The sequence below is a fragment of the Otolemur garnettii genome, unplaced genomic scaffold, assembly GCF_000181295.1.
Source record: "Otolemur garnettii isolate 467f Iridium unplaced genomic scaffold, OtoGar3 scaffold00165, whole genome shotgun sequence".
NCBI classification, from domain to species: domain Eukaryota; kingdom Metazoa; phylum Chordata; class Mammalia; order Primates; family Galagidae; genus Otolemur; species Otolemur garnettii.
The window spans coordinates 876,261-891,185 of NW_003852560.1; the positions used below are offsets into that span (position 1 = coordinate 876,261).

A 14,925-nucleotide genomic window follows, 5' to 3' on the forward strand; every position below is an offset into this window, starting at 1 on the left:
TGGGAAACTAAAGTTTTAAAAATTAAAGCACTTCAACTTTTTGGGTGCAACAATTTGTATACATTGTTTTGAATGATGATGTAGTGTCCTACTTGGGTTAGATTCCCAGGAAAACAAGTGCTGAAGTGAAGGTCATGAATATTTTACAGCTTTGTTACTCCCTGTCACACCCTTTCCAAGGAGACATTTCCTGTCTGCATGCCACCAGCAGTGTTATTTCAGTCTGCTACTAGCAGAATAGGTTATTCCCCCTTTGCAATGCTTTTGCTGTTTTGCTGAGGGGTAAATGATTTTTTTCTTTTTTTTTTTATTATTAAGTCATTTGTACATTGATCATAAATACATTTATGCCATTATGGGATTCAGTGTGTTGATTATTTATATAAATTGGAGTGCTTGCATCCTCTTAATCAACATAGCCTTCACCTCATTTACCCAATTACAGCATTAAGACATTTGTGTTCTATACCTGATAGATCCAACTTGTACTTGCAATATGCTCCATAAGTGTGGTCCCCCTACTAACCCTCTCTGTATTGACCCACCCTCCCTTCCCCTCTTCCTCCCCTTCCGTCAAAGTATCTCAGGAATGGGAAAAAAAATTATCCAATGTACTCAGTACTACTGTGAAACCAATTTATAATCATTCACATTTGCATATGAAAAATGAAAACTATAGCCTAGGATGAAGGAGGGAAGTGGTAAATGATTTTTGAAGCAGGATGTTAACATGGAAATCCAGCCAATGTGGTCCAGTCACATCTGGTCTTGACCCGGTTGTGAAAGGGGTATACTTCACTGAGATAGGAATGATCACAGCAGTTGTTTTCAGCTCACCTTTAGAGTATTAAGGGCAAGGTGTTAGCCTGACGACTGATTTTGGAGCTCTGAAAATGTATGAAGTCTTTGCCCCCACCAGCCCTGCATGGGTGAAGCCCCAGGGTGACTGCCCTTCATCTCAGTCCTGGTGAGAAACTTCAAGGGGCTGCTGAGACAGGTGACACATAGTCCTGGGAAATAATAGACTCTGGGGCACAGAATTATAAGGAGGACGAGGCAGGGTGCCTAGCTGTGGATGGCAGAGTTTAAAGATACGTGGCTATGTTCTGCAGCCTTGTTTTAGGACAAAGAATGTGTAAATGTGTAAATGTTTCTCTCAGACACGATCTAAGCCATGTATAAGACAGTATTCTTCTGCAGGGCAGCCTAGAGGGTTAGCTAGCCCCACAGGGAGAGGGTAGAGGTACAACCCAAGCTCTGTGGTGCTGCAGTCCCACAGGGCACTGCAGTGAGTAATCCTCAGTGCTGGGAAGGGAGAGGTTCACCAAAGAATCCACAGAAATACCATGAACAACACGAGGAATATCAAACATCTATCAAGTCCAGGGAAAGGCAAACTAGGTCACCACAGTGGTATCAGTCAGGTAAGAGAACAAACAAAACAATTAAGTATGGGCAAATGACCTGAACAGACATTCCTCAAAAGAAGAAATACAAGTGGCCAACAGGTGCGTGAAAAGATGCTCAGTACCACTAATTATCAGGGAAACGCAAATTGAAGCTACGATAAGCTACCACCTGACACCTCTCAGAATGGCTTTTACCTAAAAGATGAAAGATAAATGTTGGCAAGGATGTAGACAAAAGGGAATGCTAGCTCATGTTGGTGAGAATGTAAATTATTAATGGCACAGACAATATGGAAAACAGCAGGGAAGTTCCTTAAATAATTAAAAATAGAACAACCATCAGATCCAGGAATCCCACTCCTGCTGCAGCCCTTGGCCTGTGAGGGACTGGGCTGCAGAGCAGGAGGTGAGCAGCAGGCCAGCGAGTGAAGCTTCATCTGTGTTTACAGCCACTCTCCATTGCTCACATCACCTCCTGAGCTCCACCTCCTGTCAGGTCAGCAGCAGCATTAGATTCTCAGAGCAGCACTTATCTTCCATGAAACCAGTTCCTAGTACCCAAAAGGCTGAGAACCACAGAACTACTGGTGTGTATGAAAGGAAATGAAATCAGTACATGGAAGAGACATTTATACGCCCATGTTTATTGCAGCACTAATCACAACAGCCAAGATACGTCCCCCAGTAGTTGAATGGATAAAAAAAAAGATGAAATTTATACACAATGGAATACCATTTGGCCTTAAAACCAAAGAAAATCCTGCCATCTGTAACAACATGGAGGAATCTAAGGATATTATGTTAGGTGAAAGAAGCCAGGCAGAGGAAGAGAAGAACTGCACAGTCTCACTCATATGTGGACAGTTATAGAAGCAGAGAGTAGGATAGTGGTTACCTGGTCTGGGGGCAGGGTGTGGGGAATGGGAGGTTGGTGGGTAAAGGGTACAGAGTTTCAGCTGGACGACAGGAATGAGTTCCAGAGATCTATCGTACAGCATGGTGATGATAACTACCATGAATACCTGAAAACCGCTAGGGAAGATTTTAAATGTCCGTATTAAATAATGATAAGGAGGTGAGGGGTGGATATGTTGTTTAGCTCAGTTTACTCACTCCACAATGTATACCTACAGCGTAACACCACATAGTATGACACAAATACATCTTCCTTTTTTGTAAATCGAATAAATACCATTCGATAAATAAATATTTTTTAAAAAATTAAATAGTAGATTTCCTGTCATCACATATTTTATTTTAGTTATCTACCAGATCTGACCTTCTATCTCAGTACTAAAATTAAAATTATTTATCACATGTAAAAGATATATTCCAGTGAGGAACAAAGAATGTCAGCACACCCCTTCTCATTTTTCTTCTTAGGCTCTAACCCCAAAAGGATTAGAGGCTTCAGTTAGTGGTTCTTGTTGGGAGTCACAAAAAGACCTGGCAGATGGAGACAGAAGTCACAGACACTTCTTCACTCCCAAGCTGGGTGATTATTTGATTATTACTTGGGGTAGACATTCTTATTAATAATTTAGGATTCTCTGAATTACCCAAGCATAAGAAGCAAGACGGTGCAAACTGTTTTGTTTTGTTTTGTTACATTCAGGAAGAGAAGAATTAGCCCATAAAATAATCAATGAAAGATAAAAAAAAAAAATAGAGTTGCTTTATGACAATGTAAGTTACATTTACATTTCTTGGGTTGTAATGTGGGTAACTTCCAAATATTTAATTCGTTTTTGGATTTCTAGTTTTTGTGAATTACATATTCATGTCCTTTCCATATTTAGACAGCAGGAGTCTTAGTGATTGTCTCACTATTCTGTAGGATACAACTCAACACTTTGGTCACGGCCAACAGTCTTTGCTTAAGAGATGGCTCCACCTTACAGAGCCCAATGACCTTAAAGACAAAGACATAATTCCAGCATTCACTTTGTGTCATTTCTGCTCAATTAGAGATCCAGAAACTTTGACCTTTTCATCTCAATTCTCAGGCTTTCCCCAAACTTTCTTCCACTTAGTGACATAGCTTCCTATTAAATTACTTATTTGTTTGATGCTCCAAGTCCTCAAAAGTCCCTCCTTATGGTCTCCCAGAAAATGACTGCAGAAAAGTATATTTAAACTTGGAATTGAAATTAAACCCCCAATAATAGAAAACAGCATTTTAAATAGAACTCCAGAAATAGCATCTTTAGCTGATATTTTCGATATTTTGGCAGAGCAAGAAATATTCAAACATTATGTTTAAAAAGATTCGTTCTCTATATCTGGTGCATAGCACCATCTCAAGCACTTTTAGTGGCTAAATAATTTAGGGATCAGCACAAAACACTTGACCTGAGCTGTAGTTTTGAGTATGCCTACGTACTTTCATTGTTTCAGTGTTTGATGAATTGGGAAATTGCCTTGAATTGGAATTTTCTCATCTACCTGGACCTCCTGTCTCATCCACTTTGTCCAGGGCTGGTCCTCTGTGCTGAGAATGAATAAAAAGTATCCCCTATTCCTGTCCACCCCTATACAGCAGCAGTGTCTAGATCAGAAGGGTGAAGTTTAGACCTTTCCATTCATGGCCACATTTGCCCGACCTTCAAGAGTATCCATATCCAGATTATTCTTTACTAACCCAGACTTTTATCTTTCCCCCTTTTTTCTTTATACCAAATAATCAGACACTGAGAGAGATTATATCACCTTGGTTGATCTAAGTTCTCAATGATTCCTTCTGAAAATGTCCTATTCATTCATTTGTTCTTTCACTCATTTCAACAAATGCAGGGTGCCAATTTTTTTAAGGGTTGTTATCTATGTAACACTTCTCAAAGCTGAATGAATTACAATAGCCTGTGTAATAGCATGTCCATTCCAAAGATGGAATTCATCAAATGAATGTCAGTGTCACTATATAACATGCAGTCCATTTGAGGAGCACAAGACCATTTTGAAGCAGTATTAAAATCCGAGAAGATCGTGGAAGTACAATGACAGTGAAGGCATGAGAGAGGGGGACCTTACAGGATGGGGTGCACCATAGGAAACTGGCTTCACTGGCGGTGTTTCGGGAAAAATCGAAACAGTGGGCTCAGCATCACAGGGGACACTGTGGTCTGTGTTGTTCAAGCAGTAGTTTGCCATCATCAGAAGTGTCAGACATTGAAGGAAACCACTTTGATCACCTCTTATACTTGCAGAAGTCAAATGTGACTTGTGTTCATCTGTTATTGGTATCCACTGAGTATTATAATTTCAATATAGTTTTTTTTTTTCCTTTCTTAAAATGCATATGCTTTCTGGGCACTGGCTGTGGCTCAAGGAGTAGGGCACCAGCCCCACGTACCAGAGGTGGTAGGTTCAAACCCAGCCCGAGCCAAAACTACAAAAAATAAATAAATAAAAAATAAAAATGTAGGGCAGTGCCTGTGGCTTAAAGGAGTCAGGCACCAGCCCCATGTACTGGAGGTGGCAGATTCAAAACCAACCCTCAGCCAAAAACTGCAAAAAAAAAAAAAAAAGAATTAATAAAAATCTGCATGCTCCTTGGTATCCTCTGCAGATGTGAAACAATTCCCTTATGCCTGGCATGGTCTGTCCACACCTTCATTTTCTTCCCCAGAGAATTAAAGGAAAAAATAATAATCATTTTTCAGGACACTGAGCAACACTTTTGTGAGCAAGCATTGAAAAAAAGTCATTCCACTCCTGCTTTTATTTATTCATTTATCTAATGAGGTTGGAAACATGTTTCCCCAAAGCAGACTGATTTTGCAGAGAACAAAACTTAGATGGCCAGAACTAAAAAAGCAGGGGGAAGCTGATGTAGGGGAGACACAGGAGGGCTGACCGACGGAGAGCTTGGCTGGGGCTTGAAATTCGATGAAAAGTAGTTCCACAGGAAAGCTGAAATTCGTTAATTAGATATATAAGGAGATTCAATCTTTCTCTCATGAAGAGACACCCTCGGGGGGATTTCACATACGCTGTGATTTCTTTCACCAACAGCTCAGAACATTTTAGAGGTTTTGTGCAAGTCACAGCCGTCTCTACATTGAAGAGCCCCTGCAGGTGTCAGCTCCGAGGATGACCAAACGTGAAATTATCCCATCATGTCACTTTTGTTTTTGAAGTTTGGCTGCTGAAAACTACTAATATTGATAGAAAAATAAAATTACTGTGGTAGATTGTAGAAAGATGTGTTCTAAAACCATGTTCTGGCTTCTTACTGTTTATAGGAATGTTACTATCAGCCTGTGGTTGGCTCTCTCCCTTTGCTCTGTCCTGCCTACAGAAAAACTTATGGAAATTGAGTTAACAGCATCCACATTTGCAGTGGTCTCGAGTTTCCTGTGTAGTGTTTTTCCTCAGTGACACTGGCTGGAATCATCCCCTAAAATTAAGGGCGATACAGCTTAGTGTAAAAGTGATGGTATTTCTAAGGCATCACAACAGAGCTAGCTTTGCAAAAAGTGATAACTAATGCTCCTCATCCAATAAGTTTATTTAGCATCCTAGAATAGATATACTTAATCCTGAATTTTATAAGATTCACCTACCGTGGAAAGCAGTGACTGAAAAATCTTGTGGCAATTGGGACTCTGCCAGAGAGAGCTCTGAACATCTTGATATTATCATGAGAGTCACCCGGGAATAACTGAAGAAAGTTGCTTAATTGCAAACTGCTACCTACACCCTCTTCTCTCTCTGTTCTCTGTTCTGTAAATCGGTTGCCCAGATGGACTTTACACGGCCATCGAGGAGACCGAATCCTCAGGAGAACAGAAATACTATAAAAGCTAGTGCATTTTCAGTAGGAAAGATGTTACTGTCTTCCTCCAGTGATCAAACCATCAGCATGTAAAATTAACCTGATGTCATTTGTTCATTTAGTGGCTGTGCTGTGATTTACTGAATTTGAAGCACCGTGTAGGAATGAATGGGCTGTGGATTGTCAAGAATTCTCATTGATTGTCAGGAGGGCAGACTGATTGAATCAGTGGTTAGGAGGGTATTTCTTTCCTGTTTCTGCAGTGCTGTCTCTGCAGTTGACAACAGAGCCTGGGGATCCCTGAATGTGCCTGTAGGGACCCCCTCTTCCTACACTCCCTGTTGTGTATCTAGATCTCTAGGTTCATTTGATGTCTCTTTTAAAAGACTTTGTTTTTCTTCTTGTTCACTAAGGATGCTACAATTATGACCACCATTTAATAGAAATAAAGGAATGGTTACCAAGTTTCCTACCATGTCTATTTTCCTGGGATATCATGCATGCCGCTTTGTTAGTGTTCCAATGGTAATATCCTATGATTATTTTGTTTTTTGTCTAAAGAGTAAAAAAAATCACAACTTGGGAAAAAAGTGACAAGTATCTTGATATGTAATGATATGTTTTTATTTATAGTGTCTTGGTATTAAGGAGGGGGCAAGAAATGATTGATATTTCTCCCTCCCTTTCAGCCGTTTACCTCTGCAAACGAACAATGCAAAACAAGGCGAGGCTGGAGCTGGCCGACTATGAAGCTGTAAGTACCAAGGGTTCTCTGGCAAAGAAAGTCATAAAATTAACAGCAGGGAGTCCTGTGGGTTTTTTCTGGGCCCTCTGTTAACCTTCCATATTAGTGAATCTTAGAGATATGATTTCAGGGGATCAGACAGACCAATCGCTTTAAAAATCCCTGCTGCCCAGCTTCTTCTCTCCATTCCCATTGAAAATGGTGAAATTGGCTCAGCGCCTATGGCTCAAGTGGCTAAGGCGCCAGCCACATACACCTAAGGTGGCGGGTTCGAATCCCCAGCCCGGGCCCGCCAAACAACAATGACGGCTGCAACCAAAAAATAGCCGGGCGTTGTGGCGGGCGCCTGTGGTCCCAGCTACTTGGGAGGCTGAGGCAGGAGACTCACTTGAGCCCAGGAGTTGGAGGTTGCTGTGAGCTGTGATGCCATGGCACTCTACCCAGGGGGATAGCTTGAGGCTCCATCTAAAAAAAAAAAGAAAATGGTGAAATTCTAAATTCAGGAACTCCAGTCTAAACACACAAACTAGAATAAGAGCCCTATCTTATTTTATTAAAACCAATCAAACTGCGAAAACTTCAGGTAGCTATCGTGAAGCTATCCAAACTCTGAGATTTAAAGACCCTTTACACTGGGAAAATAGTTTTTGCAAACCTGGAGGTCGGTCACGCTCAGCATGTAAAATTAACCTGATGTCATTTGTTCATTTAGTTGCTGTGCTGTGATTTACTGAATTCAAAGCACCGTGTAGGAATGATCGGGTTGTGGATTGTCAAGAACTCTGATTTATTGTCAGGAACTGGGTAGACTGATTGCATCAGTGATTAGGAATTGATTTTTTTTTCCTGTTTCTGCATAACACGGGCACAGAAAAGTCCAATGGATTCATCTGGAGTGTTTTTTTCATTACAAGGATATTGTAGTATTTTGCCGATATATAGCGGATTTCTAGTTGTGTTCCCTAAGTCAGTTATTCACAAACCTGAGTGGTAGTAATCTCTCTGCTTCCCCTGAGACTATGATCATGAAGGTTAGCTGGACTCAGTAAGCATGACTTATTCAGAACCAGAGTATGCTTAGGACTTCAGGAATTTTACACTTGTTTTATTGACAGATCCATATGGTACATAAATTAGCAGGGAGTTGTGAAGATGAATACCAGGATGTCTTCACCTGGGGTCTGTTTTTCAGGAGAGTCTGGCCAGGCTGCAGAGAGCATTTGCCCGGAAGTGGGAGTTCATTTTTATGCAAGCGGAAGCCCAAGCAAAGTGAGTCCTTGTGAGTCTTTTGGAAGATTTGTTCAAGTCGTGGCCTTTTGTCCAGAGTGGCACTCCGATTAACACTACTTATCATTCATTGTTGCTGTGTTGACAGAGTGGACAAGAAGAGAGACAAAATCGAAAGGAAGATCCTTGATAGCCAAGAGAGAGCATTCTGGGATGTCCACAGGCCCGTGGTAAGCAGACACACCACTGTCATCTCAAACCCTTGTGCTTAGTCTGCAAAGGGAGAGCTTCCCTTTTAAAGAGAAGGAAAGACTGTGGCAACCCCATGGCACATCCGACAATATCTTGGTGAATTGGTTAAGAAATGATTGCCACTTTTGTTGTAGCATGAGCAGGCTTTATTAGTGCAGTAATTTGATTATAAAACTGTGCATTTTTCACCATGACATCGTTTCCTTACGGTTGGGATTTGAGATGCTTGAGACTTCTATAGCACTTGAAAAAAAAATCACTGAGATAAAACGGTTTCTCATGGTTTACTGTTTATGGTTTTTCCTGGATTTCTGGTAAAATGTAAGCCAAAGTGTTATTCCTCCCTAATTTTTCTCTCTTAAAACTATTAGTAATCTAGGGCGGCACCTGTGGCTCAAAAGGGTAGGGCACCAGCCCCATATGCTGGAGGTGGCGGGTTCAAACCCAGCCCCAGCTAAAAACTGCAAAACAAACAAACACAAAAACTATTAGTAATCTTATTTTGGTTGTCAACTTCCAGATACTAATATTTTGCATGGCTCAAATTCAAATCAGCTCGTACTTTCAAAGACGTAACATTGGACTTTGCATGCATGATAACTTAGCTGGTTTTCTTCCTTAGTAATGTTAAACTTTGTGCCTCAGAGTAATGAATAAGAAATACCCTTCATTAATACCAGAAAACTGGAAGGAATTAAGCAATGGTTCTACACATCCATAGACAATATGCTAATCCCGTATATTTCTTTGTATTTTGAAGCCGTATCTCTTTCTTCTGTTGATTTCTTTAAATACAGATAAGGAGGCATTAGGGAATAATATTTACATAAGTATTATCAGAATAAATAGCAGGTTGGCAGCATGAGATACAAATCAAGACTGATGAGGACACCTCTACATTTTCCTTTCAACTACCTTCAGAGTCAGAGCAAAATAGAAAGACTCCAAAGGTTTGTTTATATACATACTATGAATTTCAGTTTCAGATAGCAATGCAGTTCTTAAATGCTGCATTGAATTTACTCTCTCTTTTGAATTTCAAAAGATGAAAATCGAGAGTGACCTGGCTTTGCTACTCAAAATTCAATCTGAGTTTTGTTGCTCATGGAGCAAAAGGATGATGAGGTCACACATAATTACTTCAAGGACATAAAGTAGGATTTTTATTTGTGGCTATGTTTGTTTTAAGCAATCTCTAGAAACCTGTCAATATATTATATCCCCATGTTTACCCACTTTGTGTCCCTGGACATCTGGGGGCCCATCTCTAGACTTATTCAGATTCCACGGCCTGGATCTCTCTGGTGGCCCAAGAGGGCACCGTGCCAGTTCTGCACGACCCACACATCTATTTCAAGCTCCAAAATGTTTATGCTCTCAGAGTGTATTGAACGATCTCCCCTCAACACACTTCTCTGCTCCACTGCCTAAGAATCACTTGGCTGGCCCCTTGCCCTTCGTGTGCCCTGGTGGAGCACAGTCTGATCACAGCTGTCTTTCTCTCTATCCAGTGTAAGTCAGATCCAGTCCTCTGTGTCTCCCTCCAGGAAGGAGCATACATGAGTGTTTTGCTATGACCCCCACCACATTTCTCACTAGCCTTCCAATTAGAAAGTCATCCCAGGAGTTAATGGGGACAGAAACCACCTTGAAGCCACTGGATCTGCTCCCTCATTCACATTTGAGATATTTTTTGTTCTTTTTTGAGACAGAGTCTCACTATGTCACCCTCAGTAGAGTGCTATGGCGTCACAGCTCACAGCAACCTCAAACTCCTGGGCTTAAGCGATTCTCTTGCCTCAGTCTCCCAAGTAGCTGGGACTGCAGGTGCCCACCGTAACGCCCAGCTATTTTTTGTGGTAGTTGTCATTGTTGATTTTAGTTGACCCAGGCCAGGTTCAAACCCCCCCCCCGGCCTTGGTGTATGTGGCCAGCACCCTACTCACTGGGCTACAGGCGCCTCCCACCTTTGGAGATGTTATGAGGGGCTTTGCATTACCTGTGGTGCAGAGGATAGGCAACACTTCACTGTTGCTTGTTTCTAGAGGAAAATAAATAAAGCTTCCGGCTGTCAGCATGCCCATGAGAATGGTGTCCACCTAACCCAACCCTACCTTCAACCATTCTTTTTCTTACGTTACAACTTCTTTTATTAAGTTAGAGGTAATACCTCTTGGTATTTTTTAAATTGTAACACTTTAAAGTGGTCATAGATAGTCGTGAAGTTCTGGTTCTTATCCGATAACCTTGTCTGCCACACAGGTGTTGCCTTGTGTCTTGTGGCGAAAAGAAATCTCTCAAATAATCATACCTCCAAAAATAGTGCTATAAGGAGAAACAGCAGTGCTGTGATCATTTCCAAGAATGGCTACATCTTTTTGTTCAGCCCTAGAAATGAATTCTGTAGCTATTTTAATCAGATAGGAATCAGCATATCCCAAAATTCTATATCCCGGAGTGCAAGTTGAGTAGGGAATCCTATAGCTGAGTTCATTCTTCAGAGTCTGACTATGGCAGTGATGAAAAACCCTTTCTACTCTGTGGTATTTATTATAAACCTGCGTGTCTTCTAGACAGTATCCATGAAGCCAGGTTTTTTTCTTCTGAGCAACTTAGAAAATGCCAGACAGCATCTCTAGCTGCCCAGAGGTAGAATCTGGCATATCCCAGGGCCTACTATAGCATGCCAGCCCATGCAAAATATCTCGGGGTTTAAGAAACTGTCCTGCTGTGTGTACTTTACCACTTTGGTCACATCAGCCAGTGACCAGTAGCCAAAGGGAATACAGAGACCCGTGGCAAAGTGGGAAGCCTGTGGACTTTGGAACTGGGCAGATTTGAGTCTATGCTTTACTAGCTCCAGCTTGCACAAAGAATTACCCTTCCTGAGACTCCAAAACCTCATAAACAAAATGGCAACAAACTTCGTTCTCAATGTTCACGTGAACGTTGAATGAGATGACGTGGGCAAAGGCAGCTAGCACATCACATTAGCATATTACTTGATATGAAGAAGATACACTTTCCACTTCCTTTGTGAAGAGATGCAGAGGGCAGCATCAGTGAAATGCAATCCTGCAACAGCTAACTGCAAGTGCAGTGCCCATGCGTCATTGGTTTCACCAACATCTACTGGTCTGCAGTCTAGCAGAGTAGAGTCACGACCTTCCTCTTTAGACAATGTAATTCCTAAGAGCTCTCCCTCCACTGTGTCTCTTTCCTTTCTGCTCCACCATTCCATTCTTTCATTCAAGGACATCTTACATCACATGACTTGACCTTGACTTCAAGCTCATGGAGTCAACACGGTGTTGACAGCTACCTGTGGGCCCTCTCTCTTCATGTCCATTAATTTGGAACTCTTTTGTTTTCCATACAATCTCATTTTTATTTAGGTCTTTATTTCAGAACAAGGAAGCTTTGTTCTAGGTATGGGCAATGCAAGAGTTATCATACAGTGGGCTTTTTTGGTATTCACCAGTGTTCTTGGAATGATCTGGTCATAGATACTTGTGAAATTCTGGTATCCAGAATTATTATCAGAATAAATAATGGGTTAGTTTAGTCTCAACTCATCCAAAAAACTTTTTGAACTATATGGGGAGTATCTTTACCTTCAATTTTTCTTTTTTTTTTTAGGGATTCATTAAAAATTTATTTCTTGTGGTGAGATGATTTAGGACACAAATATATATACTTATAAATTCTAGTTATTTAATATTGCTTCATATGATAATAATCGCAAACACTGTCTCCGAGTTTTTAATTGAAGTGTGTCAGTCCTGGAACCATCTGCCGCAATGATGAAAACCTGTTTCCTTTAAGAGTTCATTCTGAAACTTATGTGACTGAATGGTTGTCACCTTTCTTACCATATGCAAGGTCATGCAATGATTGGCTAATTTTTAAAAAATTTCAGATTAATATGAGAGTGCAAATGTTTAACCAGCAATGTTTAGGTTACATTGATTTCATTTCTGAGGCAAAGTTCAAGTTGCCTCTGAGCTCCTCATCTAGGGGGTTTCCTGAGCCCCCACCCTCACATTGTGCACATTAAGTGAGATCCTGCCAATCACCCTCCCTCTTCCACCCTCCTCTCCCATCCCCCTTGCTAGACTATACTAGTGTTTTTATGCATGGCCATGGAGTTGTTTATATATTGGTTTCATATTAGTATTGAGTATATTGGATCATTCTTTTCCATTCTTGAGATACTTTACTAAGAAGAATGTGTTCCAACTGCATTCAGGTAAACACAAAAGATGTAAAGTCTCCATCTTTTTTATGGCTCAATAGCATGCCATGGTGTACATATGCTACAGTTTGTTAGTCCATTCATGAGTTGATGGGCCCTTGGGTTGCTTCCACATCTTGGCAATTGTGAATCAAGGCTGCAATGTCCTTGTGTTAAAATGATTTTTGTTCTTCCAGATAGATACCTAGTAATGGGATTGCAGGGTCAAATGGAAGGTCAACTGTTCTGTGAGAATTCTCCATTTGGCTTATATTGTATCACCGTGTGCTAGACATTGTGCTAAGTCCAGGCATAAAAAGTTGATTAAAACAAGTCCTTGGTTCCTGAAACTCACAGCTCAATGGAAGCATTTTATAAACATAGTTGTTAACACAGCAGCATAGGTGTGAGTACACCACTTGTTTTCTGGTGGTGTTCTTACTGTTTATATGACCTGTCCAGGTACCCAGATAGTAGTGTCAGAACCAGGCCTGAAACCATGGAGTGGCACAGCTTTGGGCAGAGAACATAGCTCTAGCAAGAATGAAATCCTAACTTTATGCATCCATCCTGAAAAAAAAAGGGGGGGATGAATAGAGCACAATATTCCATATATGACATAGATGTATTTAGAGGTGTCTAGTTACATGCATTTTACTCACGGTTGTCAAATATCCTTTTTGGGTACCTTTTGCTGTTTTCAAAAAGCCAGAGTTCAGGGCATTTTTCAGGCATTAGGGGCCACACAGTCTTGACCTAGGGGAACCCAGCTACTGTGTGGAGAACACCACTATTAGGCGTGATTATGCAATATGCACTCTACAAAGCCAGATCCAGTGGGGCTGTGCAATCTGTCCTGTGTCCAAAATTTAGATATAGTAATGTTGTGTAACCACCTGCATACTTCAGTTTTTCAAGAAGGAGCTAAGGGAGGATGGGTGGAGGGAGGGTGACTTGGGGGATCACACCTATGATTTATCCTATAAGGGTACATGTGACTCTTTCTAAAAGTAGAATATAAATGTCTTAACACAACAACTAAGAAAATGACATGAAGGCTATGTTAACCAGTTGGATGAAAGTATTCCAAATTGTATATAGAAACAACACAGTGTACCCCATGAGAGTATTAATGTGCCCAGCTATAATTCATTAAAAAAAATTAAAAAAAATAAATACATAAAATATATCTAGTTTATAGAAATTACTAGCACATGAAAGATTTAGCAAAAGGGCTCTAATTTTTGTTATGGATTTTTAAAAGGTTGTGGCCGCTATAAGTTTTAAGTCTAAACATTAATAAACTCATCCGAATAAAAGCTTTATAATAAAATTTTACAAAATTATGACACAATTAACATAATTATATCTTCCTGGATAGATTTGATTTGGCAAATATACAGTGTCTTTATATTCAAAAACCAGAAATGGAGTGGCTCCTATGGCTCAGGGGGCAGTGCACTGGCTCCATATACCAAGGGTGATGGGTTCAAACCCAGCCCTGGCCAAACTGCAACAAAAAAATAGCCAGGCATTGTGGCAGGCACCTGTGGTCCCAGCTACTCAGGAGGCTGAGGCAAGGGAATCACCTAAGCCCAGGAGTTGGAGGTTGCTGTGAGCTGTGATGCCACAGCACTCTACCGAGGGTGATAAAATGAAACTCTGTCTCCACAAAAAAATAAATAAATAAATAAAAACCCAGAAATGAAGGTATCTTAACAGTACTTTTTGTTGACTTTTTAAAATTTTGTTTCCTTCTTCATAGTCTTTATTATTTCAATAAAAAAAAATAGGAAACTGTTGATTCATAGAAAGCTTTTATTAATTCTATAAAAGGTGATCTGCTACCTTGCATTTTGTTTCCTTTGATTTGACTTAGTTTGGTTTGTCACTGGCATTTACTTCCTAAAAAATAGGGTGGAAGCTGTTAGCCAGAAAATCTGGGGAAAAAAAAATCTGAAACCGCATCTCGGCATCTTTAGAGTCAATTTTATGTAAAATAGAATGCTATATTACATGAATTTAGACCTAGAGATGTAGAAAATACATGCAATATGATTTTATTTTCCAAAAAACCATGAGGTCACTTTTAGGTCAGCTTGTCACTAGTATAATCTAGTAGAATCATTCTAGTATTTAATAGTATTTAATACCGCTGTAAAATAACATTAGCTCCTTGAAGCATACCAATATTTACTCCAGAATATAAAATTAAGATCACAACACTAAAAAAGACTCTTCACTTCCAAAGAATTCCAAACAGAATTACTAGGAACTAACC

At 40.3% G+C, this 14,925-nt stretch overlaps 1 protein-coding gene across 4 annotated transcripts in view; it reads left to right on the forward strand.

The window, feature by feature from the left end:
* The window catches only part of RGS7 (regulator of G protein signaling 7), a 462,295-nt gene that overhangs the window by 377,124 nt on the left and 70,246 nt on the right, over nucleotides 1–14,925 (forward strand). For all 4 annotated transcript variants that reach the window (XM_012811568.1, XM_003800081.2, XM_012811569.1 and 1 more), the window contains 3 exons: nucleotides 6,876–6,940; nucleotides 8,124–8,200; nucleotides 8,307–8,388. In XM_012811568.1, coding sequence (XP_012667022.1) covers nucleotides 6,876–6,940; nucleotides 8,124–8,200; nucleotides 8,307–8,388 — 224 coding nt within the window. The remainder of the gene's footprint in view (nucleotides 1–6,875; nucleotides 6,941–8,123; nucleotides 8,201–8,306; nucleotides 8,389–14,925) is intronic.